The sequence below is a fragment of the Notamacropus eugenii genome, chromosome 2, assembly GCF_028372415.1.
Source record: "Notamacropus eugenii isolate mMacEug1 chromosome 2, mMacEug1.pri_v2, whole genome shotgun sequence".
Taxonomy (NCBI): Eukaryota; Metazoa; Chordata; class Mammalia; order Diprotodontia; family Macropodidae; genus Notamacropus; species Notamacropus eugenii.
Window position 1 is genome coordinate 70,735,442 of NC_092873.1, and position 26,900 is coordinate 70,762,341.

At 56.1% G+C, this 26,900-nt stretch overlaps 1 protein-coding gene across 2 annotated transcripts; it reads right to left on the reverse strand.

Annotated features, from left to right (window-relative positions):
* Positions 1-285: 285 nt before the first annotated feature.
* On the reverse strand, positions 286-23,790 carry PFKL (phosphofructokinase, liver type). Of its 2 annotated transcripts, none has more exons than XM_072640868.1 (22): positions 23,586-23,790; positions 20,220-20,293; positions 18,274-18,351; positions 16,777-16,966; positions 15,366-15,531; positions 14,206-14,250; positions 13,361-13,469; positions 12,229-12,324; positions 11,782-11,874; positions 10,265-10,390; positions 9,883-9,947; positions 8,750-8,813; positions 7,158-7,304; positions 6,915-6,985; positions 6,404-6,491; positions 5,267-5,419; positions 3,967-4,131; positions 3,215-3,276; positions 2,770-2,881; positions 2,155-2,254; positions 1,777-1,882; positions 286-1,148 (listed from the first exon to the last, which is right to left on the reverse strand). In XM_072640868.1, the coding sequence occupies exons 1-22, from the start codon at positions 23,692-23,694 to the stop codon at positions 1,001-1,003; spliced, it is 2,367 nt and encodes a 788-aa protein (XP_072496969.1). In that variant the 5' UTR covers positions 23,695-23,790; the 3' UTR covers positions 286-1,000. The 2 variants fall into 2 exon arrangements, with proteins under 2 accessions (XP_072496969.1, XP_072496970.1); XM_072640869.1 differs by lacking the exon at positions 23,586-23,790 and adding an exon at positions 21,505-21,657.
* Between the last annotated feature and the right edge of the window lie 3,110 nt (positions 23,791-26,900).

The following is a 26,900-nucleotide window of genomic DNA, read 5'->3' on the forward strand; positions in this document are numbered from 1 at the left end:
GTTTGATGACTGACAGCATAATTCACTCTAGAACCTGCTGGTAGCCACCATGCCACTCAGCCAGCTGTCTGAGATATGTGTGGCCTCAGAATGGGTTGAGATGCCTGCTCAGCTGCTGCCCAAGGACCCTCAGCCTCTGGAGGGGGAGCAGCAGGCAGGTCTGCCCTTCCAGCTCAGTGGTGCCTGCCTCTGGGGTCTTTCCTGACCTCCAACCCCTTGGCTCAGCCAGAATAGCGTCCGCTCCTCTGGTTTGATTTGGCCCAACAGCCTCAGCCACACCATTGCTTGTTCAGTCAGTAGGTTTTTAATCTAACACAGACATAGCAAGATCACAGTAGGAATGTTTGCACAGCTTGAGTTCCTGGCCTGGGTGGCCGGCTTGCTGCTGAGGTGGCAGAGCCCCATGCCTGCCTCAACTCCAGGAGGTGCTAGTGTGTCTGAGTGCCTGGGAGAGGGTAGGGTAGTCCTCCCTCACGCTGGCATGAACAGCAGGCCTGGGAAGAAGCAGTGTGGATAAAGGCTGGGCCTTTCATTGACTGAGTGACCAGGGGAATGTCATTTTCTTCTCCATCCTAGCAGGTCTGGGTACCTAACACCCGACGATTAAATGATTCCTTCACATCCCTCAGTTTCCCTACCTGTCAAACAAGGTGCTCAGCCTTCAGGGTTTCTAAGGTCCCTACCAGTTTCAATGAAAGGTCACTTCCCCACTCCAAGCCTCATTTTTCCCAACTACATGATGAGGCATTTGGCTAGAAGGTCCCTTCTGAGTCTATGCTACCCAAACAACACAGAGTGCCTGGTTTTGGTCTGGTATATTTTCTTCCAATACTACCATGCCATTGGTTGGGGACAGTGGACGGTGAGAGCCCTCTCCCTTTCATGTAGCAAGGAAGTGACATCCTCAAGGGGTTGGTGTCTACACACTAGGCTGCCTCCAGGCAGTACATCCACAGTTGAGCTAGTGAGGAAGGCCACAGGGAGGGGCTGGCACCATGGCTCAGAAGCCCTTCTCGATGCTCAGGGTGCGCCGGGTGACATGCTCCATCTTCCCAGAGACATACTCGGTCAGGCTGATCTGGTAGTTGGCCAGCATCTTGAGCATGAGCCTCAGGTCCAACCACCACTGGTCTTGGGGCATGCGGTGCCTGCGGCAGGCAGAGAAAAGAGGCGGCAGGCTCAGTGCCCCGACAGTCCCTGGACACCTTTCCCCTTTCTTTCTCTCACTCCTCTCCCCGCCCCCCCTCCCCCGCCCCTTTCCCACTCTCCCCTTCTCTCCCCCAGCTAAAGGCCCTTTGGGGGCCTTGGAGCTCCGCAGATGGGAGGCTATCAGCAGCTGCCCGCCATCAGCAGCCACCCACTGGCTTCTTCACTTCTCACTGACCCCCCTCCTGCTGCCAGCCCCCATTGAAGGCAGTGAGGGTGAGATAAGAGTCCCCGCTCTCATTATGATAAAAGGACACATTTGTGTGGCTGATGAATGCTGCCTGGAGGGTACTCAGGCTGAGGAGGCCAGTGTGGCAGTGCCAGGGGCCGGGGGCTGGGGCTGTGACCACAGCTGTGAGGGGTGGGTGGTACTGGGACAGGGCCCTTACTGACCAACCACACCAAGTCCCCTGGGCCACCCTGGGGTCAGGAGCAGGGCACTGGGGCTGGGGGCAAAGCTAGGACTGGGGCCAAGCTACCTGGGCTTTGGGGCCAGAAGGGTTTTCTCCTGGGACAGGCACAAAGCACAGATTTGCTAACGCTCTGAGCTAATCATCGAGCTAGACTCACTCAAAATCCGTGACCTTCTTGAGTTCTGTGACTGGGCTGAACGCTACCACTTTCTTCCTCAAGCCAATCACACAGGCTGAGTCTGCAGAGTTGGCAAAAACCCGCCCTGCAAGGAGAAGAACAGAATGAGAGGCAGGAGGGGAAAGTGGGGAAAGAGGGAAGGGGAGGTGGACAGACGGGGAAAGAGGGAGAGTAAGAAAGAAGGTGGGACAGAGGAGAGAGCAGAGGGAGGAGGGAGAGAAAGGGCAAATTCATTAGTCATGTCCTGGCTGTGTGGGGGCAGGGGCCTCCTGTTCCCCTGAGGGGGGGCTGCCCATATTTATAGCCCCCTCCTCTCCAAGGCTTTCAGGAGGCTGGGGTGGGGGTCCTGGCACGCACCCTTCCGATAGGCGTCTCGCAACTTGTCCGACATCCAGAGCATGGCCTTCACCCCAAGCTTGGTGCCATAGTTTCGGTCAAAGGGGGTTGGGGCTCCTCCCTGCAGGCAGAGTCAGCCAAGGCATGGTTAGGGAAGCAGAGTGGGGCAGAGCCTCAGGCACCCACCCAGAGGCTGGACCATCCAGCGGGCAAGGGGCTTGGGGCCATGGAATCAAAGGACCCCAAAAGCCTGGGTTCTAATCCCAGATGACTTCCAAGGCCCCTTCCCACTCTGGTATGCTGTGATGTTGGCTGTGTGACCTTGGGTAAATCACTTAACCTCGGAACCTCAGCTATCTTGAATTCACTCATCCACATCAAAGTTCTGGCTAATCCCCCAGAATCCTTGATGGTGGCTCGGGTTTGGGCCCCACTGTCCCTCCCTCTAGCCACCCCCCCAAAGAATCCTCCTTCCAAGCTGGCTCCATCCTTCCCTCAGAGGCCACAGGTCCACCCTGCAGTCTTTATAAAGAAGGAAACTGAGGCCCAGAGAGAAAAGAAGATGACCTCAGGAAAGCCATGGACCTCAGCTACATCCTGTCCCTGAGTCCCGCAAAGGATGGCTGCCATGCTCACCTGCTGCAGGTGTCCCAGGACATTGGTCCTGCAGTCAAAGATACCCTTGCCCTCTGAGGAATACAAGTTATACAGAAACTCTGTGGTGTAGTGCTCATGGGACTTCTCATTCCTGGGAAAAAATGTGAACAATTCACTGACTGACCTTCTCTTCCTCAGGAACATTCAGGGGCTCAATACTTCCTTCAGATGCCCCCTCCTCCACAATCTGACCCCTTCCCTGCTAAACTGGCTTGACGTGCCATCTCCCCCCTCCATGCCTTTGCCCTGGCTGTTCCCTGTGTCTAGAATGCTCTTCTTCATGAGTGGGTTGGGGTCTCCCCCTGGTGGTGGCTACTACACTATCTGCTAACATCCTGTCTGTGCCTGGCTCCCCCAAGGCCCCCATCTGGCTGGTCTGGAGGCCCCTGATTAGGCAGATTCCTAAAAGAGAGGAGGGACTTACCGAAGCACCAGACCCCGCTGGATGTCTGTCTTCATCTTGTCTGTCAGATGTTCAACGTTGGCCTGAAGGAAACAAGAGGAAGCCGTGCCCTGGGAGGTAACCCTGCCGGAAAGCAACCTGGGCCCATCTGGGGCCTATCATCCCCAGACACCCCGCCCCTTCCTTGGGAGCTGCAGCCTATCCCTCTGCCCCTCTGGGTCTCAGTTTCCACATCTATAAATAGCTGTTGTTTCTCTCTTTACTCCTTCACCAGGCTGGAGGATGGCAGCTCACAGCTGGTGTGGGCACTAGCGACTTCAGGAGGTGCAGGGCTGTCCGGTTGGGCCTCCCTTCTGGACTACCCACTCTCCCCAGGACACATAGCCCACCCTGGGGCTCCTTCAGGGAGCTCCTGGCAGGGCCACAGCCCTGCCCTCCAAGAGCCTCCATTCTAATGGGCCACAAGATCAGGGCCTAGGAAATGAGGTCAACAGGCCCCAAAGCTCTGCTCTGTGGACCTTCCTGGCCATTGGTTGGTTGGTCAGCTTGACCGTGGCCTCATCAAGTGCCCCAAGAGGAGGCCAGAATCGAGGTGGAGGACCTGAGTTCAAATGCTGTGTGATGCTTGGCAGCCCTACCCCCTCTCTGGTATTTCTCCCCAGGCCACAGAATGAGGGAGCTCTGGGAGGGCCCCAGTTCCCTCCTTCTGGGATCCTGTGACTTCCCTTTCTTATCCTCCCTGGTGTGCTTTCCGCCAACGACTGCCACCCCACCTTCAAGTCGTGGATGGTAAAGGGGTCCTCAAACACATAGGCAGCATCAGCTCCAACTGCGATGCCTGTCACCGTGGCCAGGTACCCACAGTAGCCCCCCATCGTCTCCACGATGAACACCCGCCGCTTGGTGCCAGAAGCTGACTGTTTGATGCGGTCACAGCTCTGTGGAGGTGATAGGAAGTGGATGGGACTCCCTCGCTCCCTCCCCACCGTTCTCAGGGACAGTGAAGTTTCCAACCCACACTGGAGAGGCTGACTATACCTACACAAACCCACCCATCTCTGCAGCAAAATGACAGCTGAAAATGCACCCAAGGGCAGGAGGAAGCCAAGAGCCCCAAGTTAGAGAGGTAACATCACTTTGCCCCACCAACCAGGGCCCTGTCTGGCCCATATGTGAGAATGGGTTAGCCTGAGGCACTCCCTCACACTCCTCAAATTGGCTGACATGACAGAAAAGGAAAATGACAAATGTTAGAAGAGATGTGGGTAAAATAAATAGGTACACTGATACGTTGTTGATGGAGCTGAGACCAACCATTCTGGAGAATAACGTGTGGAACTCTGCCCACCTGAGGGGCAATAAAATTGCATATCCTCTGACCCAGTGATACTGCTACAAGGTCTGTACCCCAAAGAGATCAAGGAGAGGAAAAGGATTTACATATATCAAAATACTGAGAGCAGCTCTTTTTGTGGGAGCAAAGACTTGGAATTAGAGGAGATGCCCACCAGCTGAGGAGGTGAATTAACACCCAGGACTGTTGTGGAGACTGGGGTAGGCAGGTAGACATGGGGACTCCTTGTGGACTCTGCTTTTCTAGGATGTCGGGGGAGCATCTGATGGCTGTTGGGGACCCTCACGCTGAAGGTGCCTTTCCCCTCCTTGGCCTGGGCTGTTCTCCTCTCAAACTGCTTTTAACCATGTTGGGATGAGCCTCCCCCAGGGATATTAGAATGTCTTTAGTAAAAGAGCCACTTATTTGATCCCTGGGCCTCCGAGGAACCCCCTGATCTAGGACCACTTCAGCATCAGGAGTTTAAAAGATGTTACCATAAGGACTAGAAAACTAGGTCCCCACTTTTGCGGTCCTGCAAAAGCCCCTCAGGCCAAGAGAGGGGAGGGTCACACCCCTTCAGGACAGGGCATGAGCTAGGCACCACCTGGCTACACAGGCAGGAAGGCTGGAGGTCCAGAGGGCCAGAGACAGAAAGAGAGGAGGGGGCTGGGTGCCTGGGGCAAGGAGAGAAGAGGCAGGACCCCCAGCAGGCACCCTCCTCTAAGCCCTGCCCTTACCTCCATGGCAGCATTGACGGCTGTGTCTGAGCCCAGGCTGAAGTCAGTGCCAGGGACGTTGTTGCTGATGGTGGCAGGTATGACACACATGACGAAGCAAAGCTCCTCGTACTGACCTCGAGCCTCCACTAGCTGCAGCACGCCCTCGTAGGCCTGGCAGAGAAAAGGGAGATCACCTGGGCATGGACCAGTGACTTCCCCAATCCAGAGCCTCTGTGGTTTCCAGGGCCCTGCCCCCCATCCTAGGATGTCCCCAGGTCTCCCTCTCTCTGCCTCCTCCTCTGTAAGGGCAAGAAGGGCCCTGCCCTGGGTGTTGCCCACTTTCGGGGCCCTGCTCTGCCCACCCCAGATCTCTGAGAGCAGGGACTGCCCAGCTTCTCTGCATGTATCCCCAGAGCTGGGCCCAGTGCTAAGTAGAGCAAATACATAATCTGAGCTCTGCTCATTCACTCACTCAGTCACACAGTCCTGGTTCAGGGGCCTGGCCTGTCCACACCTGGGCCAGCAGGGGCCAGGGATAGTTAGACAACAACCACAAGTTCAGAAAAACAACTAAGTCTGAAAGACTGGGGTAACTGCCTCAACAAGGAGGTCCTCACTGTGGAGGCCCAAGGGCACAGCATAAGGCAAGGCATGTGACCCGCCCCCCATTCCCAGGGGTGGACAATGGGCACAGAGCTGGTCTTTGGCTGTAGGGGTATGGGATGAGGGTCTGAGGTTTTCCAGTAAGAGAATGTGGGAGGGGGAGAAATGCTGGAAAAAAACCATAGCCCCCCCAAAATAAATGTTGCCTCCCCCACCATGATATTCTGCATTTATATTGGCCTCTTCTGGCCTTTCGGTGCCTGGGGGAGAAAGGCCAGGGGAAGTAGAACCCAGCCTAGAGGCTAGTATCAAGCCTAACGGTTTCCCTCAGGCCTAGGGCAGATCATGCGAAGGCCTCTGCTCCCAGTGCCCTTTGGGAGTGATCAGGATGGCCCTCAGCATTTGTTCACTGGGGCCTGAGGATGCCGGCACCTGCCCCTGCCCCTGGTTCTCTGGCCCTGCCAAGGTCTCCTGCTGATTCAGAGAGGACACACCTTTCCAGAGGCCTGCTGCTGGCACAGCCACTCCCTGGGGCCCCACAGGGGATCTCACCTCAAAGCCACCAATGACGAGCAGGGCCTGGATGTTGTAAGTCCTCACATTTTCCACAATCTTCTCCAGGCAAGTCTTGGGCAGAGTTCTATAACCAGAGACCAGTCGCCCACAGGCTGTTGGATGGGGTCTGTCACTGCCTGGGCACCTGGCTGCCCCCCAACCTTGACATCTCCCTATAAAGCACTGTCCCCAAGGTCAGAAAGCTCAATGGGACCACTACTCCTTCCCCTCACTATGTAGCAGTTTACTGACACTGCCCTGACCATGGAGAAGAGCCAAGCTTAGACCCCTGGTCTAGGTCTCTTCTCCCATAGAGCCAATGGGTGGAATTTCCACTTAATATGGAAGGAAATCCTCCTGACACTTAGAGTGGACCTTAAGGGGCTTGAGTTGACTGTGGGATGGTGAGCTCTCTGCCCGCACAGGTGCCATGTATAAGCTGGATGACCATTTGCTAGCCTCTGAGGCCCCTCCTGGGTGCTGGGACACAGGCTGCCCAAGTGCTGACCTCTTAGTCCCGAGCATGGATCCTCCTCGCCCCAACCAGCCAGCAACATCATGCCAGCCCACCTCGCGCACCTACAGGGAGTAGGGAGAGAGTCACCAAATGTGGGGAGACAGCTCCGAGGAGTGGAGGCTAGGGCTGGGCCAGGAACACCTGGGGCTGTCTCTGGGGGAAGGAGGCTGCCACAGGTGACCACAGCCTAGCCCTGCCCTGCCCTCCCAGCTGGCCTCCTCCACGCAGACATACCTGCCCCTTGGCCAAGCCTTCAAAGCCATCATGAATGACATAGACCTTGTGCCCCTGAGATATGCCGGTTCGTACTGCGGACCTCACGGCAGCATTCATGCCGGCAGCTGGAGCTCCCACATTCAAAATGGCGACAGAGAAGTTACTCTGAGAGAGGAGAAGAGGAGCAGAAGCCTGAGAGCCAGGCCCAGTTCCCCCCACCCCTACACCTCTGGGCCAAGGCTGCTCCATGTCTGCTGCTGCCCAAGGGAGGTCACACTTGGTGAGGCTACCAGGGGACCTGTATGGTCTGGGGCACGTAGGGTTGACCAGGGAGTTGGGATTTACCTGGACAAGAACCTCTGGCAAATGCTAAGATGTTAAATTAGATCAGGTGCCATCAGCATGGGTGGAAGGACTCTGTACACCCATAGTTCCCTAACACTAGTGACATATAAAACCTGGGCCCAACTCTGATGCCCTCTGTCTCCCTCATCCTTGACTTAATTTCCACCTAAATAGGAACATTCTCAAATGGCTTTGGATCAGAACCCCTGTGGGTGGAAAGACACTGTGTACTGCAGCCCTGTGGAGTCAGACCCAAAGATCCCCTGGAAGGCACCTCAGGGGCCACCGAGTCCCACCTGGAAGACAACAGAATCGCTTCTGCTCAGAGGCCTCAAGGGAGGAGCTAAGCCACCTCCAACCCCAGAGGCAGCCCCTTCCACAAGAGGCGACTCCCTCAACTCTAAATGGGCCCCATCCTCCCCCCACGGGCTCCTGGGACCAAACAAACAAGTCTTGTTCCTTCCCCACAAGGCAGCCCTTGGGACACATAGACAGTCAGCCTCACCCCCGGGGCTCTTAGGGCCTGACCTATTCCTTGGAGCTCTGCCCCCCAGGCATCACACCCTAACCCCCCAGGGCCTGCCTGTGCTAGCTGTGTCAACCATACCATGCCAGCTGCCTGCCTCTGGATGCTGCCTCTGTGGCACCCAGCACAGAGCTATGGCCTCCGGAGCAGGGTTTGCAGGGCAGAAGATGCCAGTCTGACTCAGGTGGCCTCCCCTTCCCTTGCTGGGGAAGCTATGTTTTTGTGGCCACATTTATTCTCTGAGATGGCAGCCTCCTTGTCAGCCTCAGTCCAGTCAACATGCCTTTAGACTCAGGTCACTGCCTCCTGAGCTGTCCCATCCAACCAGACTAAATCCATCTAAGTATATTCTGGTCCAGTCTAATCCACAAGAAGGAGGTGGGCTAGGGAATCCTTCACTGAAACCCCCTGCCACTCCCCCACTCGTCCCAGCACTCTGTAGTGTGTCTGGGAGTTAAGGTGCAGTCACAGCTGGGTGACAGCTGGGGTGGAGCCCATGTCCACACGTGCCAAGAAAGGTGCCTCAGAGGCAGCTGGGGGGAGCCCTGAGGACCAAGGTAGGCACCTGCCTGGCACCAAGGCATTGCTGGCCCCACCCCCCAGATCACATTGGTCCCAGAGACTCCTCTCAGGCATGGGGCCTCAGCCATATCCCTTTGCCCCCATCTGCTAAAACTTTGGCTTCCTTGTCCGTAAAGCAAGGCCCCTTCCCAGCCCACAGACCTCATGAGAGCCTCACCTTCTCCTGAGATTGCTTCTGGTGGGCCAGCAGCTTGTAAATATTCCAGTTGTTTTCAAAACTCCTACAAAGGAAAAAGCCGGACAAGAAGCTCAGGGTTAGATGCCCAGGTCTGGCCTCAGGTCACCAAGCAGACCCCTGTGTATAAACAAAGGCACTGGTTCCTGGGGGATGGCATAGGGAGAACAGAGGATGGTAGGGGAGCAATCGTGGACCTGGCCTGGAGTCCTAGCCCCTCTCCTCGTGAGAAAGAGACTGGGTTGGGGGTGGGGAAGAGAGAAAGCAAGAAAGAGATTGGGGAGGTGTTAAGAGACAGGAGAGATAGACAATGGTGGAAGGGAAGACAGAGATGCAGAGGAGGGGGAGGGGGAGAGGGAGGGAGAGGGAGAGGGAGAGAGAGGAAGAGAGAGACAGAGACAGCGAGAGAGAGACAGAGAGAGAGACAGTGAGAGAGAGAGACAGGAAGGAGAGCTGGGAAACTCTGGGCAAGTCACTGTCCTAATCCAGTTTCAGTTTTCCCATCCACAAAGTGGATTGGGGATACTCTCACCACCTTACTCAGGCTGGGGCAAGAATTTACTACACCCATTTCACAGATGGGAAGGACACCTTAGGCACAGAGCAGGGATGAGAAACAGGCTGTAACTTTCAGCCATAGGCTGTCTGCAGTCAGAACTCGCTCAGACTCTGAGCTGCCTCCCCTCCCTAGACTCTATTTGGGCCACTAAGTCTTGGGCAGGGTCGGGGGGAAGGGCAGAGGAGACCCAGGAAAGAGGGACGGCTGATATGTGTGATCATCTTCCAATAGAGCATCTCAGCTCCACAGAAAACTGGACTTCAAAGTAGCTAACGAGATGCCCAAAGCTCAGGGCAGTGTTGTCCAGTGGTGAGGCCTCGGCCCTGGAGTCAGGACTTACTGGTATGACTTGGGGCTAGTCACTTCCTCTCCCTTTCCCCCTATGTAAAATGTGGGGCTTAAATGTGGTGCCTCTGGAACAACTTCTGGCAGATGAGGTTAGCCAATACTCAGAGTGCAGCCCTGCCCAGACTCCTTCAGCCCACACCACCCGGACCCACATCACTTGGGCCTGTATCATCCAGGTCCATGCCCACGAGCTCATCTTGCTTCTCACCTCCCCCGCAGCTGGATGGCTTCATCAAACCTTTGCTCATCCATGGCCTTCTGCACATCCTTTGTCTTTAAAGAGAGAGCACAGGAGGGGGATGGGGCACCCACGGCCCACCCAAACACACCCCTGCCCCCCTTTACCTGTCTCCCATCTCTAGGGGAAGTGAGGGAGGGGAAAAGGCCCAAGAATCACACACAAGCTCTTTCTTGAGGAAAGAAATGGAATTCAAGAGAGGGAACCAAAGCATCACCCCCTACCCTGCACTGGAACAAGACCTATGCCACACCTCAGCTCGTCAGTTTCCCGTCTGGCTGCCAGGCCAGTTAGCGACCTTGTGGAGGGCCCTGCCTCACCATCTCCAGCACCCTGGGCCATAGACACTCACCACCTGGACACACTCCATCAGTGGCAGTCGCACAGACTGGTTCCCGGAGAGGCTCACCACACAAGCTGGGGTATCCGGTGTGGCTTCCAGCAAGGCCATCACAGCCTCCATGCCCATCTTGCTGCTCTGTTGAAGACAAAGTGGCCAGAGTAACACTGATGCCAAAATGCCTTCCCCTCCCCCAGCACAATTTCTGTCCTCCCCCCACACTCATCCAGATAATATGTAAAAATGTGCTAAGCATGGACATGCTTGTGGGAATGTGCCACATCAGACCCTGGACAGCAAACTCAGAGAAAGGCTGCTCCTTCCCTCCCAGGAGGGTCGGGCCTCTCCCAAGCACCACTGCATCTGGAAGCCCTCTCTGTTAGAGCTCTATCTGGATGCCAGGCCAAGTGGGAAGACCATCACGTCTACCAGTGGGAGGTGGGACTGGTTTTTTCTAAGCCCAGGCCAAGGCCAAACAAGCCCAGGGCCACTAACGCTACCGTGAAGAGCCCAAACAGGGCCAGAAGGATTGGTGTGGACACAAATTCAGGGATAGCACTGACCACTGGGCCTCCAGGCCTTAGGCTCCCACAGTGATGGGCCTGCGGGGAATTCTCTGCCAGCTTCCCAGCTTCTGTGACCAAATGCCTGGTGCTTCTGCTCCCACTTCTGCCCACACTGCCTGCTTTCTCTCTACTCCTCATAAGCCTCTGGCTCCCTCCTATACTGTTCTGCTGGTGAAGTGGTCTCAGACTTCACAATCACCCACAGAACACAGACTCTCTGCCAGACTTGGCTTCATGTGCTCCATTCATTCTTAAAGGATCTTTACCGTCACTAACCACCCAATGCATACGCTGCTCGGGATACCCCCTTATGCCCCCAACCCTAAAAGCAATAACCAATGCTCACTCCTTCTACCCTGCGGAAGATGGGTGGAAATCTCTCTCAAGGAGGGGACCCCTCCACGGGCCCCTTGGCCACTCAGCCCCTTCCTAGAAGCAACCTAGAAGCCACACAGCCACCTAGCATGTAACTAGAGGCCAGAGAAACACAGACACCCAGCAGGGAGAATGCCTAAGAAACCAGCTGGGCAACTGCCCTTTCCTTTCCTTCCTGGGGCTTCGAACTTCCACTACCAGACGTTGAGCTCCTCCTGTGCCTGTGGAATGCTCCACCCTGTGGCCAGAAACTGCCTGGGAAAGGCGAAAAGTTGCTTCCTCCACTCCGAGGCCCAGCATGTGCCTCCCACAGGACCAGAATGGGGGCAAGGCCAAAGTCTGCCAACCCCCAGCAGTGGGGATGAAGCAGCTTCTCGTGTTTCCAGTCAGGATGACCATACATATCAAGGGGCAAACACTGTAATGCTGCGCCCATGGAGCAGAGGCATTCATGGACAGTGTAAGCAAGTGTGCCTGATGGGACATGGGCTCTCACACACTCTCTGTCTCTGTCTCTGTCACACACACACACACACACACACACACACACACACACACACACACACACTTGTGGGCAGGAAAACTTACCAAGACACGGTCAAATGCTGAAGGCGTCCCTCCCCGCTGCACGTGGCCAAGAACAGTCACTCTAGTGTCAAACCCCAGACGCTGAACCACCAGCTAGTGAGAAGAAGAGACTTGACATCAGGCCTATGGCTGTCACTCTGAGGTCCCACGTGAGTCTCAAGGGAGACCCTGGAGGAAGCCTTGGTGCCCAGGTCTGTGCCTCCTGGCAGTGGAAGCCTAGGGTGGGAGGCACAAGAAAGGGCAGGAAGTCATGGTGCTCCAAAGTGGGACTAGGGGCACCCTGGTCAGTGGGTAAATATCTCTGAACACCAGGGGCTCCAAAACAGATGAATTTCCAGCAAGTGGGCAGCTGTGCTCTCATTCCTGGTATTTTTAGGCTGGAGTTAAACCCTTCTGGGTTGAAAAATACATAGACTTTATGACACAGGCCTTAGAGGAGATACTCACATCCTTCACATAAGTGGAGGTGATGGGTTTCCCATGGCGGTCGATGGCACCTTCTGCAAGGATGATAATGTTCAGTCTAGATCCTCTGCTCCGAGTCTGGAAGGTAATGAACACCCTTACTCACTTGTGCCCATGCTCTCTTTGAAGGCCCTAGCCTGGAATGAGGGTGGATGGGCCCCTTTCACAGATGCAGAAGTTGAGGCTCAGAGGGAAAGGGACTTTTCCAAGGTCACACAGACCCAGGCCTGTGACTTTTTGGCCATGTGACTGGGCAAGTCTCTTCCCTGAGACTACAAACCTGTCTCCCCTTCCTTCGTAACATGAGTAGGCCAGATAGGACGCCTTCTGAGGCTCCCAACCCAGACAATAGAGGGAGACTCTTCCTCTGTAGGTATAGGACTGGATGGCCCAACAATGTCCTGAGTCCAGGCCTAGCTGAGAACCCCAGGATGTCAATGGTCAGGCCTGGACCTGGCCTTGGCAGAGACCAGTCAACTTGTATCCCAGTGAGAACCCATCACGCCCCTTCCAACAGAAGAGGCCAATGGAAGCTGTGAGTCTGTCAGGCAGGCTCACTACCTGTCAGGCAGGCTCACTGTCAGAGGCTGCTCTCTGGATACTGGACCCCCAGAAAAGACAGTCAGGAAAACAGGGATGAAAGAACACCAGGGGCACACACACCACACAGCATAGCAGCCCAGAGAAGTGAGAAGGGAAGCTGCCGAGGAGCCCCTCTGGGCCCAGGATGGAGCACCTGCCTGCCCTGCCCCTATGCACATGGGTTGTGGAGCCAAGAACTGGGTTGGGAGGGGAGTTTGGTCCAATGCAGACTACCCCTCTCTGGGTTTCAGGCCAACAACTCCCACTATTTACTACCTTAGTCTGAGGGGGCTCAGGAGTTCATCATAAAACTCTGTGTGGTGGGATTTGAACCCAGGCCTGCTTGGCTCCAAGCCCACCACTCTGCCTACTAGGAAAATGCCCACTGAATGTCACTCAAGGCCTGCTATGGGTAGCAGGGTCTGCAAAGGTGTGATGGACATGTGTCCATCTCTGCCTCCATCTCAAAGCAGCTGGGCAATGAAGGGGATGCCAGGTGGTCCCCAGAGGGGGAGGCAGAGGTGGCACTCACCTCCCCGAGTCTCTCACACATGAAGTTCTCCCATCCGTCCTCAGGGGGGGATTCAGGGATAAAAAGCCAGTCGGCACCTGACGCCAAGGCCGACACCAAGGCCAAATACCTGGGAAGTCAGGGTAGGAGGTGAGGGCTGACAGGCGCTGCTCCCAGGGGACAGGAGGCAGCAGGGGATAAGGCTGCCACCCACCCCTGGGAACTCTCATCTGACACCACCACTCTTGCTAGCACCATGGTCCCAAGAGCCTGCTGCTGGGAGTCTGGCCCTTTGGATCCCTACCCCAAAGCTCTAGTTTTCCCAGATCTGGTAAGATTCTGCAGCCTTCTCTCCTCGCTCTAGGGTGTAAGTGGGAGGTGGGTTGGCTGTGGAGGCAGAGAGCCCAGGTCCAAATCTTTAACGCTCCTCTGCCCCATTTTCCTCCTCTTTACAATGAGGGGATTGACCTGGACCCTCTACCCTCCACCTCTTAGTTCTGGGATTCCCAGAACCTCAGGCTCGACCTTCCCTCCTATCAAGCTTAGAGTCAACTCTGAGAAGATCAATTTCCTGATTCCCTGTGTCCCCCGCCAATCCCTGCTCAGCACTGTCAGTGTGCATGTGCTCATGTACATGTGCACACACATACACACAAGCATGCACATGCATGCGCACACACACATGCACATTCCCATCTCATGGACATCAAGCATCTCTCAGGTGCATCTAGCTTCAGCTGCATCTAGCTTCAGCTGCATGGTGTGATCCTCATGGGAAGGAGCCTGGGCACAGCTCCCCCAGGCTGGTCCTTGGACCTCCCTTCCTCCTTCCATCCCACCCACGACAAGGATAAGCTCCTCCTTACCCACAATGCCTGCCCATCACCTCCAGCACAAATGTCCTCTGGTGACTACAAGACAAGGAGAAGAAAGATGAGACGTCACTGCCCCCCCCATCCCATCTCAGCTGGTCTGCACCGCCCCACTACAGGCTCAGATGTTGCCTCTTGGCTGAGGCTGGTGCCAGATGGGCTGATGAGGGAAGCAGGTGTCCACTGACACCCCCAAGGTCTCATGACCAATCAAAGGTAGTTCCAGGTATTGAGAAGGGATCCTGGGGAGAACCAATTGAGGTCATCTTGCTCCTGATGGGCTGATTCTGTGTCTGTTCTCTTCCTGGCACTTTCCCTCTCATTACAAAAGAAAACTCACAGGCCTCTGACCAGCCCAGGAACTTGCCCACTCCTCTTCCCCCTGCCTAAGGCCACAGTAAGAGCTTAATCAATGTGGTTAGATACTGTTTTCTTTGGCATGGTCTAAACAACTCTGCCAAAGGCCTCTGGAATGGCTTCTGGACCCTCTGTGACCCTTCTTTTACCTGCCATGTGGGTATTGGAGTTGACCCAGACTCTGGACTGTAGGGATTGAGAGAGGCTCATCACCATGTCACCTGGGGCACAGTGACACCTACGGTGTTTCTTTTCTACTGATGTGGTGAGCCCACCTGGCAAGGGGCCTGGCAAGAACATGGGGCGTGGCATGCAATGACAAAAGGGATTGTGGCCAAGAAGCCTGCCCTGGAGGGCTGGCACCAGCAGATGAGAGTGCCCGGAATGGAGAGGAAAACAAAGGGCTGAGCCAAGCAAGGCGCTGACCGAGGTGCTGATCCGGCCCTCATGGAGCCTCAGAGACAAAAACACACAAGGAAAGACCACAGGACCCAGGTTCAAATTCCAGCTCAGTTGTCCTGTGTCATATGGCTGAACAAGTCACTTCATAGCCCAGGGCCTGATTCATTTGTGCCTTCCAGTAACACCCTAGGCAAGTCCCAGGGGGCAGTGAGGATACCCCTCCCAGGGCATCATGATGACCTGAAAGCCATCTCCCATGATGGCTCAGGGCCCACACTGGCTTAGCATCCACACTGGCTCAGTGCCCACACTGGTCAACCAAGCCAGGCATGGGGGAAAGAGGTGGGTGCAAGGCAGGCCAGAGCTCTTTGGGGGTGGGGCAGCAGCTACCTCACCTCTGGGCAGTGGTGGTGATGGCATCGATCACCTCCATGATGCGATGCAGGGCCGAGTCGGTGCCAATGGTCATGTCTGTCCCACAGAAGTCATTGTCGATAGAGCCCACCAGCCCAACGATGTTCAGGTGTGAGTAAGTCTGGGCCACATCTTCAGAGATCTTGCCTGAAGCAGGAAAGAAAAAAGCCAGATAAGCTTGAGAGGACACACAGTGGGTTGCAGCCTTCAGCCAGGCAGGACGAGCATCCACAACTGACCATCCTCTGGTGCCCAGCCTCCCTAGCCCCAAAGACCTCCCCTCCAGTTAGCTCTGCTCAGATCCCAACCCAGCCAATCAGCTCTCCTCCCAGAGAAGACCAAGGATGAGTGAAAACCCCCAAGACAGCAGTGGGCTGGACTGGGCTGGCAGGATCTTCTCCCACTAAAGAGACTTTCCTCTTTAGACTGTGTGTCTTCTCCTGTGTCCCCAGCGACAGAGAGTCCTGTACCCAGAAGACACCTGAGAAATGCTTGTTGACTGAATCAGACGGATCTAAATTCAAACCCTGTTCTGCTGGCCAGGCAGACCTGGGGTCTGTCCTGATTCAGACCAACATGGGCCATGTGACCTTGGATCCTGGAGGTTGGACCCCAGCAGGCATTGTTCACAAGGTCACACAGCAAGTCACAGCAAAGTTGGGATTCAAATTTAGGTCCTCTGCATTCAACAGCCTGGGCTCCTTCTGTCCAGAGGCCGCCTGCACCCCCTCCTTACCCCACCCCAAGTCCCTAGGGGACCCCCATTTCCCTCAGATCCTCCCAAACTACCAGCATCAGTCACTCTCCATCTCTGAGCCTCAGTTTCACTCAAAAATGGGTCTGATCATTGTGTCTGTGCCCCTCACAGGGCTGCTGGCTAAAGCTCTCACAAGGTAAGTGAATGGTGGATTTCTTCAGCCTGATAAGGGGTGAGAGGGACCCAAAGCAGCCCCATGAGCACCCTCAGGGAAGGGCCTGCCTGGTCCCTGGGCTTGGAGCCAGGAAGGTCTGGCTTCTACCATCAGTCCTGCTGGGTGCCATGCCTGGACTAGCCCCTCCTCTCTCAGGGTCCCAGGCAGCTGGTTAAGACAACAAGCAAGGGGAAATTGAGGGGGAGGCAGATGAGCCCTGGATTTTAAAAATATAAAGCATTTACTGGGCACCAGCTGTGTGAGAGACTATGGAAGGGCTGGGGAGACAGGACAAACATCCTACAGGTCCCAGAGGCTGGGCCCACCTAGGGGGACGTGCATGCATAGAACCTTTGTGGAGGTGAGAGCCTTGGGCTAGACTTTAGACAGGCCAGCTGGGCACACACTCTGACCAACAGGGACCTGCCTGCCCTAATCCTAGCCCCCCCACCCCCAGGATCCAGGATCCAGCCCCTCTGACCTTCCTGCACCAGCTGCTGCAGGAGACCTCCCCACTCTGTCCGGAAGATGTTGGCCCCGGTCAGGCTCCCGTCCCCACCAATGACACACAGATTGGTGATGCCATGCTGGACCAGGTTGTAGGCAGCGGCCAGGCGGCCCTCCCTAGTGGTAAATGCTTTGCAGCGGGCGCTGCCGATGATGGTGCCCCCCTGAGGAGCAAGACAAGTGAGAGGAAGCAAAAGCATCACCAACACAGACTCAAACAAACAAGTCAGGCTCTCTGCCAGTTAGCCTGCCCACTGTGGGATCCATACTGAGAACAGGGCACCCCTCACCCAGCAGGCTCCCCCACCCACACTCCCAAGGCCCGAGCTAATTCACAATCAGAATGAGGCTAGGATCAAGCAAGGGACCTGGCACACCAAGCTGCCCACTGGCAGCTCCCACCTTTGGCCTGACCCGTGACTGGCCTGCCAACACTTGCTCCCACCATCTCCTGTTTACACTGAGCCCTCAGACCCATCCTCTCCCTCTCCTGGCCAGTGCAGACATACTTGACCCAGGGTTCTGCCCTCCCCCTGCCACTGTCCACCCTCCGTCCCGGCCCAGTCCATTCCCTGAGGTCGGCCCTTGGCACCTCCTAGAAAGAGGACATCAGGAGCTGTGAGCTTGGCTACCTCCCACGGTCCTGCACTGCCCTACACTCGGAAAGCTGTCCACCTGGCCAGTGGAGGAGGAGACTGTCCAGGAAAAGTGCATGCTTAGGACTCAAAACCCAGCAGGACCCTCTACTAAGAAGAGGAAAGGCCAGGAGGAAGCAGAGGCCAGTGGGAACTGAGTGGCTCAGGCAGCTCCCCTGCATGGACAGACAGGGATGAGAAGACAGAGAAGGGCTGCCTACACCATGATGGCCAGGAGCCTGCCTGACTGCTGAGGGGCCAGGGGTGAAGGCAAACCAGGCTAACACCTGGAGGTAGGACCACTGAGTGCATGCCACCTTGTCCAGGAGGTCTCCCTAGACTGGGGAAGGCTGAGGGGTGGGAGCAGCACTCAAGGCTGGAGGGAGAGGGAACAAGCCCTGTGGCCTCCCACGTTTAGCAGGTCTCAGTTCCCTCTGGCCACTTAGCAGCTGGGCAGCTACGTCACCTCATCAGGCCTTCCTTTATTGGGGTGAGATGCTCCAGGCAGCCCCCCCAAAAAAAGTCAGGGGCTAGACAGTGCCCTCTTGGAATTGCCTGTAGCCCCCAGACTGGGTTAGGGACCTCAGAGTCACAGTGGGAGATGGGGGGGGAAGGATCCTGCCCCAGTGTCACTAAGGCCAGAAACCTACCTCTGCCTCCCTAATCTGGCCAGCCCAAGGACCCTGGGGGAAGCACAAGCAATGGTGGGGGCTAGGCCCGTGCCGGGCATGGCCACAGAGCCAGCCACAGGTTGAATCACAGTGGCGAGTCTCCTCCTAGCAGAGGATCCTCGGAGAGAAGGGCCCTGCATGACCCTCCCCCCGGGCCTCCCTTACCATCTGGATAATGTTGGAGACACTCAGCCAGGTGGCCTGCCGGATGTTCTCACCTCCTTCCACCAAGCCTTCATAGCCCTACAATCAGGAGGGGAGAGAAGCAGGCAGAGGTGAGGGGATAGGAGAGGGGAGCTAGGGGGAAGGGAGCTGAGGGCAGCCCAGGAAGGACCAGCTCAGCAAACCCACAAACAGCCTTCTGAAGGCCTACCATCCTCAGGAAGTTGACCACGTGCTCTGGGCCAGGGAAATCAGGAGGTTTTTATGGAGCTTCAGGGCCCCACCAGGCCCCAGCCCTCACAGATGGCCACACCAAGAGCCCAGAAGCCTGGTTCAAGGGCCAGGCGTAAATCAGGAGCCTTGAGCCCACCCGGGATCAAACACACATCAGGGAGGTCGAGTTGCCAGAGCAGACAATCCTTCTTCCCTCCACTCACAGCCTGACCTTCTTGGTCACCCAGATCCACTGGGTTCAAGATGTTCAATCTTGCCTGCAGGTGTGAGGGAGGGGGAGGGGGAGCTGCACAATTTACCTTATTATACCCCTTAACAATTTAATTTGATCTCTGGACAATGGATGTGAGGACGCTGCCCTCAAAGAGATTAGTCTGACCTTACAGACTGTCTCCACCTGGGGCCCTGGCCTAAGAGCTGAGCCTGCCAGGTCTGCCCCACCCCCAATGGAAGCCCTCTGAGGGCAGGGACTGGTTCCTTCTCTATGTATTCCCAGCCTCAAGCACAGGGCCTGGGCAGGCCAGAGGGACCTGCCCACTCCTGCTTGATGGGTCCAGCTGGCAGGGATGAGGGAGAAAGAGAAGCAGGGGATGAGGGCCCTTCCCCTCCCATCTGCACTCAGACACACCCACACGTGGTCTGCGATTACAAGTAGGCCACATGGGCACAGGGTGTCAGGGGCAGACCCAGGCTCACAGAGCCTCAGAGGCCTCATGCCTAACCCAGGAGTCCTATGACAACCTATAGGTGTGTTTGTATGTTGACATACATGTTCTTACACATGGCAAATCCCAGCTAGGAAGATCTCAGCAATCATCTCCAAAGAGCTCTTTTTATAGGTGGGGGCACTGAGGTGCAGAGAGGGGCAGGCCTCCCCAAGGCCACCCAACCAGTGGGGCTCTAGAGTCCTGGGGACACTCTCTTACACAACAGGCCTCTTCCCTTCCCAGCCTGGCCCACCTGGCACTCAGCCTGGGTGACCCCTGTCTGCACGAGACAGACCACTAGCCTCCCTGCAGACTCCTCCTGGTTCGAGGTGTCTGGGCAACCCACCTGCTCCCCTCACCCTGGCCATACACCCACAGACATGAAGGTCACCCCAGATGTCAGTCCTGGGGCAGGTACCACGAGTGTCCAGTGTGGCAGCTTCTGGCCCAGGGGACAGTTCCCTCCCTTCCCCAAGGGGCCCAGCTCTGGTAAGCAAAGCCCCTTCTAGCTGTTCCCAGACATCCTGGGACTCTGGGGTGATGGACTGGGTTCTTAGCAGGTGACAAATAGACCTTCCTGAAGACAGTGTCTCTCCTTTTAAAGTTACTTCCCCAGATCCCCTGAGAGAATGACAGGGTCACCTATTCTGGGGAAGGGGGAATCTCCCTGGTTCCTGAGTGACCTCCACCAAGTTCCTCACAGAGGGCTGGGCTGGCTAAGTCTCATCAGACAGTCGAAGGAGAGAGGCAACCTCAGGCACATCCCTCCCTCCCTGCACCCCATCTTCCCAGAAGAGATTCCCAAGGCTGGAAGCTGGGACAATGTGATGGCTGGTGGAGGGGGGTTGTCCAAGCTCAGCCCTAGGCTCCCAGGCCTTCCCTCCTGAGGACAGAAAGGAAGAGGGAAGGCCCCAGGGCAGCAGTCAAGGTCTCCCACTTTCACACCCCTGCCTGCCAGACTGAAGGGGGAAAGTCTGCTCTAAAATGCACCAGCAAGGCTCTACTTACCTCATAGATAAGAAAGACTTTGGCCCCAACATAGATGCCCATGCGGGTCACAGCCCGGACCGCTGCATTCATGCCTACAAAAAAACACCTCAGTCAGCTGGGGCATGGGCCAGGTATTCACCCTGACAGAGCCTCTATGACTATGTCCCCCAATAAGAGCGGCAAACTTCCCAGGCCACTCGGGAAGAGGATTAAGGGTTAACTCCAGGCAGAAAAACCTGCTTGCCACGTGCTCTGAGCCAGGGAAATCAGGAGGTTTTTACGGAGCCGCAGGGCCCCACCAGGCCCCAGCCCTCACAGATGGCCACACCAAGAGCCCAGAGGCGTGGTTCAGGGGCCAGGTATAAATCAGGAGCCTTGAGCCTACCCCGGATCAAACAAACATGCATCAGGATGGTCGAGTCACCAGAGCAGACAATCCTTCCTCCCTCCACTCACAGCCCTGACCTTTTTGGTCACCCAGATCCACTGGGTTCAAGATGTTCAATGCCACAGCCCAAACAAAGGGTGGATGTTGCGGCCGGCCAGCCTCAACTTCCTCACCTTGGGAATGGGTGGCTTGTATCTCACTGACTGTCTGCCCACCATAATGTCCCCTCTGAGACCCTACTGCTGCTGTAGCCTGGGGTGGGCCTGTCCCCTCCTCCCCTGCAGCCTCAGTCCATGTGGGTCACGTAGCTGGCCTCCCTCCAGGCCCTGCCAGCCCCTGGATCCACACCCACTACAGACATAAGGGCTATCCCAACGTTGGTCCTGGGGTGGGCACACCTGTGTTGGCTCTGCTGGGGTGTCTGGCATTGGGCCTAGGACACAGCCTTCCCCACACCCACCTCTGACCTTGGGTGAGCCTTATCCCTCTCCTATCCTCAGTTTCCCCATATCTGCAGAACTGGTCTCCAGCTCTGACTTGACATCGTCAGCCCTGTTATCAGACAATAGGCTAACCCCAACCCTAACCAGCAGAATCCAAATGAGGAAAATGAGTGGGGAGAAGCCAAGGGGGAGAGGATGCAGCAGCAGTGGGGACAGAAGGGGATTGGGTTTAGAAAGGTGCCCATCAGTAAAATGGTACAAAATGGGTACAAAGATCCTGCCCCAACCCTCCTGGGGAGGTGAGGGCTGGCCTGAGTTCAGAGGCTGTAACTGGTGCCTTTGTCCTGATTACCAGGCTTCTGATCAACAGCAGTCAGAGGAATTGCCCTGGAGGGCAGACAGGGCTCTGCAAGAGGGAAAAGGGGGAGGACTGGCAGGAAGAGGGAGGGTTCATCCTCCAGGCCAGGCTTACCTACACTCGCAGGGACTGTGGACCACAGGCCTCCCAACCCTGGAGCAGGACTCGTGCTATCCCAAGTGGGTCCCTGGCCACAACTGAAAGCAGCCAAGCCTGAGAGACTCACTGTGTTCTGGCCCTGACTGCCAATGCCCCCTTCCTCAGTTTTCCTCTCTGGCAAGATGAGATGAGATTTGGGTTGACAAAGGACCTGGTGAGGGGAGGGAGCACGTCAGGGGGCTAAGAGTCTCAAGGACACAAGCTTAGGCTGACCTGAGAGGGCAGAGCCTCCTCACTGGACCCTCACCTGCTACCTAAATCCCCCACCATGTGGCAACACGTGCATTTGCCTGACCCCTGAGGAGGGAGGAGAGAAGAGAGAGCAGAAGGGAGGAGGGGAAGGAGGAGGAGAAGGTAGGAAGAGAAGGAGAAAGGGGGAGGGAGGAGAGGGGGGGGAGGAGAAAGAGGAGGAAGGTCTACTAAGGACCCCTCTAGGAGGCAATGGAGAAATCTCAGTTCCTCATCCATAGGTCACTTTCATCAAGGGCTCACTTAGCTGTGGCAGCTCCTTCCACAAGGCCAAGGGCCTGTGGGGCCACATGGGACAGAAATAGTGGTACCCATTTTACAGAACAGGCAACTGAGGTTCAGAGACCAAGAAGTTGGTGGCACTACAGGGCACAAAGCACTGAGCCTGGAGTCTGGGAGACCTGAGTTCAAATCCAGCTTCAGATACCTACAGCAGTGGGACCCTGTCACTTAGCTGACATCTGCCTCAGTTTCTTTAACCCTAAAATGGGGATACTAACATCTGCCTTGCCAGCTGTTGTGGGGATCCAATGAGACAGGATTTATGTAAAGTGCCTGGCACATAGGAGGCCCTCCCTCACTTAGTGCTTGTCCTCTCCCAGAACACCTTCCCCAAGTTAAGATCACTTCTCCTAATCGCCTCCCTCCCATTTCTAGGCTGCTTTTTCTCAAATCTAGCTAGCAGAGGCATCCTCATTCTTGTTTTACAGATGAGGAAACTGAGGCTAAGTGAGTCTGCAGGACCAGGCTCTCTCCTGTGCTCCAGCAGGCAGCAGAGCCATGAACATCTGGGCTCCCTTTCTGCCTCTGACATTTAGCTGTATGACCCTGGGCAGCAAGCCAAGTTCTTTTTACCTCTAAGTCTGTTTCCTCGACTATTAAATCGGGTAACAGACCTTATTTTACCTAAGTCACAGAGCTGGTGAGATTCACAGCGGATGCCAAACTCCTTTCCAGTTCTTGTCTGCCTCAATTTCCCCATTTGTAAAATGCCGAGGTCAGCCCAGTTCTAGATGTAGCAAGCCCCCAGTCTCAACCCCTCAGCATTAGGGTGAGGGTTATTTGAGCCAGTCACAGTGGATAATTCTCGTGTCAAGCTCCTTCCAGCCCCAATCTGCCTCAGTTTCCCCATCTGTAAAATTGGGGGATGTTATTAGACTACATAGTGGTTAGGTCAGCAGCCCAGGTCTAGATCTGACACCCCCAGAGTCTGCAAGGGTCAATTTTCAGGCCAACCCTACAGACCTGCCCCAGCGCCCCTCCCCACCCAGGACTCCACCTAGGATTGTTTCTGAACCAGCCCGAGGCGTGTAGACACACACGTCCGCAGCCCGCCCCTCCCCCTCTCGCGATCCCGCCCACTTGAGATCAGGCACATGCGCAATGCGAGGCCTTGGGCTGAAAATGGAAGGTGGCCCCTGCCCTCTTGTGGCTCAGGCTTGCAGGGATCCCAGGCGCCCCTTGGCTCCGGGGCCCTTCTATTCTCCTTCCTCCCCTACGGCGGAGCGCCCAGCTCCAAGGCCCCGTTCCACGCCCTGCGCCTCCTGCCTCAGTGGGCTGCGCCCCGTTCCCCCGCCCCTCCAAGCAGCCCCTGTCTGGGTCCATCCCCGCCTCGGTTCTCCTGCCTCCGTGGTTCCAAATCCCGCGGTCCCAGCCCTGTTGCACCCCACGGCAGCCTCCATCCATCCCCCTCCCCAGGTAAACTGCGCCCGGCGCGCCCTGCTCCGAGGCACCGATGGCCCCTACCTCGTTCCGCCCTCCCATCCCTGGCCCGGAGCCCCGCTGACCTTGGGCGTCCCCGCCACTCGTGAGCACGGCCAGAGCTCTGCCTGCCCCCGCCCCGCATATCCGCAGCTGCTCCAGTCCCCCCAACGCTGCTGCTGCGGGGCTCGCCATGATCTGGCCTGGCCCGTCTAGTCCGTCCAGCCGCGCGCTCAGCTCCTTTTGGTTCCTCTGCCCCTCTCCCAGTCCAGGCTGCCCTGCCCGCCAGCCCCAGATGGGAGGGGAGGAGCCTCCTCCGGTCTCGCCTCTTCCCTCCCCCCAGAGAGGCCACGCCCCTGGAGGCGGGGACCCGGGACCGTGACCTAACTGGAACCAGTCGGACCCTGTCAGACACTGGGACTGTCACCTGGGGGCTACTGAGGCATCTTAGGTTTCATTTGGTCCATCCCTCTCCTCTTCTTACCGAGGGGGAAACTGAGGCCCCTCGGACCAGGGGTTTATCTGGGGCCACGACGCAGGAAGCCGAGGCGGAGCCAGGAACTGAAACAGGGTTTAGAAATGGGGGAACAGAAGTTCCTGCCCTGGCTTCCTCCTCCCCCACTTCTCATCCTGTAGGCCGGGGAGAGGGGGGAGGGAGGGAGAGGGGAAGTACCCCTCACTCCTCTGGGAATCATCCCCGCGCCTGTCTCATAACACCCTGTGTTCCCAGACTCAGCAAGTACTAGCGTCACTCCCACGTCCACCTTCGCACCTTTGCTCCTGAGGCTGCTCCCTCTGTTCCGGTTCCCCTCCCCGCTCCTCAGCTGTCTGGGTAAGGCTCTGCTCAGGAAACCCCATGGCTTCCCAGCGTCTATAGGATCTGGCACAAGCCGACTCACCTTCTAGGGGACCTTCCCAAGTGCCTCGTTCCATGTCCTGAATTTGGTTAGTCCAAATGGCTGATCAACCGTCCCATGCCCAGCTCTCCCTGTCCCGCAGGCCTCTAACCCAAACTTCTGCCTCTCACTGCAGAGGCACAGAGTTCCTGGAAGCTGAGCCTGATCTCAGATGGTGGCAGAACCTTCTGTCCTTGAAATGTCTCCTTCCTTTCTCTTCCAATGCCTCGGTCACCACCTTCCCCTTTCTACCCTTCCTGCCAAGACCAATTCCTCTCCAGGAACTCTGGGTGCCATCCCTCCTTCTTCAACACATCCCCCTGATGTATCTATGGGGTGTTCAGGAAGGACTCACACCTCTGGTGTTTGGCGGGGCAACTGGGCCCTTTTCAAAGCTGCTCAGACCCCTTTGGTGTATACCTGTCTCCCCCAACTTACTTTGGCTCCAAGAAGCCACAGCATGAGCAGTGGCCACACCCCAGTAAACCATCTGAACAGGCAGACAGGCTGAATCAGGCAGAGGGTAAGGACAGGACAAGCATGGGCCCGTTAGAGGGGGTGAAGACGTCTTTCTCCCCTCCCCCCCAAGAATGGACAGCTAAGAACAATTTGTTCCCAGGCCATGAAGGGTCAGTAGCTGAAGCAGGTACTCAGAGAATGGTCATACGTGGAAGCTGCCAAGGTCATCCCCTGTGTCCTGGGCCATCACCCGTGGTCCTGAGTTTTGTCCTATCACTGGACTGTGAGAGTGAGAGAGAGTGAGACTGCTGATGAGCATCTCTGCCTCCCATAAATCATGAGGAAGTCAAGACTTCACTCTTCGATGTCACTGTCCATCCTGTTCCAAAGGAAGGAGGGATGAATGCACAACTGCTTTCCTGTTTCCTACAAACTTGCCCCCTCTCCTCTGGATCCTTCTATTCCCTCCATCATCCTGTCTCTCTCCTCCTTTTGGGGACAAAATACCCTGAGGCAGCTGTCCTCCCTTCGAATATGGACCGGCTTCCCTGCCTCCCCCTCCTGTGGTCCAGCTTCTGACAGCTCAAACTACTCTCTCCCAAGTTACCTGGATCTGGTCTTTTCTCAGGCCCTTCCTGCTTGGCCTCTCTGTAGCCTTAGATGCTGCTGACCACTGTCTCTCCTGGTCCTGCCTGCTCCTCCTCAGTCTCCTTTGCTGCCTTCTCCATGAGCCTCCAGATCCTAACCTCCTGTTCCCCAAAACCATCCTGAGTCCTCTCTTCCCCCGTCTCATGACCATCTTCCCAGTTTTGGTTACCAGTCTTTACCTTCTCGGAATCTGGACAGCCAGCTAGTCTCAGGCCCCCTTTCCTCCAGGCCCATGTTACCAACTACCCTGGCAGGCTCCAGGGCCTCACTCCTTTCCAGTCCTGTCTTCCTACACTCCGTAAGCTAGCAGCAACATCTGCCCACTATCCTTACCCAGGAGAACCCTCCACCTCTTGCTTCCCACCCTTTCAGCAGGTTTCTGATCTGCCATCCCTCCCCCCCCAGTACTTTCTGAGATCACCTTTATTTTATCCTGTATGCATCTTGTACATATAGTATGTTCTCCTCCTATTTCCCCCCATCAGTCTGCTTCCTGAGAGCAGGGGCTCAGTATTGGCCTTTAGTTGTCTCCTCTATGACCAGCCCAGGACCTGGCATACAGAAGACTTCCTTAACAGGCATCATGGATGGAGAGAGGCCAGCCTCTGAGAAGAAAGCCGATTCCTTTGGGTCCTGGCCCCATTTTCTTCTGTCTTGTCTCCCAGCACTCAGTCCAGGGAATGGAAGCCTTCTTGGGATTCAGCTGCTTGAAATCCCACTGTTCACAGCCCAAAGAAGACATGAACACAAATGTCCAAAGGGAACAGAGAGAAAATTAGATCTGCCATTTCATTGGTGGGAGGAACTCCCAGGGCGGGGGGAATCCCTTTACCAACCCAGGTAGCCACCTTCCCACCTCACTGTTTACCACAGTACAGTGGATGTGCACCAGGCCTGGAGTTAGGAAGACTTGAGTTCAAATCCAGCACACTAGCTGTGTCACCTTAGGCAAGTCACTTCACCTTGTTTGCCTCAGTTTTCTTGTTTATAAAATGAGCTGGAGAAGGAAATGGCAAATCACTCCATATCTTTGCCAAGAAAACCCCAAATGGAGACACGAGTCAGATGAGACAGAACAATACTTGTGTCATGAGTATTCTGTGACCTCCTTCTCCCAGGGTGAGGTCAGGTACATCTCTCCCCTTAGGTCCTAGGGGTATGTTTAATACTCTCTGCTCAAGCCCAAACTCCAGGGTGATCTCCCCTCTGTGGCTAGTGCATTACTTTACTCAATTAGAATGAAGTCACTTTTACAAAGAGACAGGTGCTTTGACAGCCAGGATGGAAACAAGAACATTTCCCCCTGACAGCTGGAGACCTCACACAGCTCAGATTCTGCATGGCCTTGGTCCCACCTAGATCCTGTCCAAAGGCACTGTAGTGGCTGCCTTGGTGACC

Bases quoted from the DNA above. Each gene is read 5' to 3' on its own strand.
- PFKL (XM_072640868.1), bottom strand. From the start codon at position 23,694: ATGGCGAGCCCCGCAGCAGCAGCGTTGGGGGGACTGGAGCAGCTGCGG. The intron at 15,532-16,776 runs GTCAGAGGGGCT...TTCCTGCTTCAG, and splicing joins GCAGCAGCTGGTGCAGGAAG to GCAAGATCTCTGAAGATGTG. The intron at 9,948-10,264 runs GTGAGTGTCTAT...CTCTCTTTAAAG, and splicing joins TGATGGAGTGTGTCCAGGTG to ACAAAGGATGTGCAGAAGGC.